The sequence below is a fragment of the Metarhizium robertsii genome (assembly GCF_000187425.2).
Source record: "Metarhizium robertsii ARSEF 23 chromosome Unknown MAA_Scf_40, whole genome shotgun sequence".
Lineage (NCBI taxonomy): Eukaryota > Fungi > Ascomycota > Sordariomycetes > Hypocreales > Clavicipitaceae > Metarhizium > Metarhizium robertsii.
The window spans coordinates 20,868-23,121 of record NW_011942183.1 but is presented as its reverse complement, the minus strand read 5'-3'; the positions used below and the strand labels follow the sequence as shown (position 1 = coordinate 23,121).

The following is a 2,254-nucleotide window of genomic DNA, read 5'->3' as shown; positions in this document are numbered from 1 at the left end:
TGGCAAAAAGCCGCCACCTTGAATCGAGGCTGGAAGACTCGAAGGCTATAAGCCGCGCCAACAACGAGATCCTTCAACAAAATGAAGCCCTGAAGAAGCAGGCGGAGCTCAAGAGAGCTGAATCAAAGAGGATTGTGCATTCACATCGGAAGGCCTTTCTTGATTTTGCAAGACTAATCGTTGAGCCCTTCACTGAGGGGTTTCTCCAGCATGGAAACGAAGGGTCTGCCAAGTGCCAAAATCGGGAGATGAAACTTGACAAAGTACGGGAGTGGCTTACGCCATTATTGGAGGAAAATGTGGAACCCATTGAGATATACACAGGTGCAGAGCCGGCGGCCGACACCGAAAAGATCTTCTCACTATTATTTCGCGTGCAGGAGGTCGCCGCTACTGAAAAGGATCTAAAGGACGTAAGGGCCACATTGCGGTCGACAGAGGACGAGCACAGGCGTAACTTGGAGGGATTAAATGAACGATTGAAGAACGTAAAAGCACGCCACACCTTGCTTTGTGAAACGTTGAGGGCTCTTAGTGGATCGCCAGCGTCGGAGCAAAAGTTTGCAGAATGTCTTGAAAGTGGAACAATCGGCACCAGAGACAACATAGAGAGGTTACATCTCCTTCTGTCCAACTCGTCAGAAGCTAGGTTGCCGAAAACACATTCGGCCCGCGAGTGTCGGGACACCAGCTGCACCGCGGCCTTCTTACACAAGTTCCAGCCTCCCACCGGCGGGGATATCCACGCAGCCCCAGGATCGGCAGTAAACTGCAACATCTCCGACGAGCTGTCCCTTCTAGAGGAGGTAAAGATGTTCTGGGTCTTCAAAAAAGGCTTGGACGACAAACTATCTAGCACTTTCGCCTGGCGCGGCCCTGAGGCTGCTGACAGCAACCCTGTAGCAACACAATGGCCCCCGGACGACCTCCTAAGTGCTGTAGAAATATTGGGTGCCCTTAAGATTGACTGCATACTGTCTGTCTTGCAACAATTTATAGACGAAGGAGAAGGGCGAGAGGAAAAGAAGAACATACACAGTACAAAGGCAGAAAAAGCTATTCGTAGGATGGCAGAATTGGCAGGCTTGGATAGTAAAGAGATTTCTGTACGCCTGGATAGGAAGAAACCCGGTGATGGAAATCAATTCTTGTCCCAGAAAAGGGAACAGGACAGCACGAGCGACGAGGATATCGAAAACGACGTAGCCAAGAGTATTAAAACGACAGCTTTGAGACGGTGTGAGAGGCTGATAGAACGGATTGCCGTAATTCAATCGCGGTCCGAGGAGCAAGAAACGCGGCAGAAGCATGACTTGGAGAAGTTGTGGGCAATCTGTCAAGAGTGGCTCGGGTTGGGTGACCAGTGGCCCGATTCTTATGGGAAAAACACGAGTGGCCATAGCGCCAAGCTGACGTTGGGCGACCAGTTTGCGTTCATCATCAATGCCATAGAGGACGCAGCCCAAAACTTCCAAAACATAGAAAGAACATACGACAATCAGTACGAAGAGTTCAAAGCTAAGGCTGAACCTGACGTCGAGTTATCGAAAATTTTGAACATGACGACCTGGCCATCCGATGTGGATGGCTTTCCGGAAAGGATATTACACAAATCGAGTGCGCTTCAACAAATCAAGGATCTCCGCCTTGAAATCAGCAGGGCTCAATTCATCTTCGCTCTCAAAGATTTCAATGCTGCAAAAACGGATAGCCAAACAACGGAATGCATTCTGGAATCGGCAAAGAGCGGCGGCTTGTACTACGAGGGGCTCACCGGCTATCTGGGGACAGCTTCATTACATAGTGATGCAGCCCGAGTAAAGAGGTCGGAAGGGTCCGATGCGGCAGGATTAAGTAAGATTTTCTCTTTCTATGATCCAATCATACAACTAGTATTATCGATACAAAGAAAAAACGCGGAGCAAGCATCTTGGATTTCAGATTGCTCCAGAAAGATGATAGACTTGTACACCAAATATGGTGGAAGTAGCCGCATTGTGGTGAGCGGCACGAAGAAACCAGAAGAAATGATGCGTAACGAAAATGAAGCACTCACCTCCCGGCTCGAGACCTTGGTAACATTCGTGGCCGAGCTTCCGAGTCAGAGGCAGGACAAGCCCGCTATTAAGTTCGCTGGAGAGGATCGCCGTGCAACCAAAGAGCTTAATGCGGCGATTGCCAAAAGCCCAGATAATATGGCGACATTCGAGAAGTTGGCCAGTATAATTCACGACGCCGAGGCGAAGCTTGATAA

The 2,254-nt window shown here is 49.5% G+C and overlaps 1 protein-coding gene across 1 annotated transcript; it reads left to right on the top strand.

The window, feature by feature from the left end:
• Window positions 1–248: 248 nt before the first annotated feature.
• On the top strand, window positions 249–1,959 carry MAA_11816 (transposase; the record flags this gene model as incomplete). Its single annotated transcript, XM_011413153.1, has 2 exons — window positions 249–1,854; window positions 1,910–1,959. The coding sequence occupies 2 exons, from the start codon at window positions 249–251 to the stop codon at window positions 1,957–1,959; spliced, it is 1,656 nt and encodes a 551-aa protein (XP_011411455.1).
• Between the last annotated feature and the right edge of the window lie 295 nt (window positions 1,960–2,254).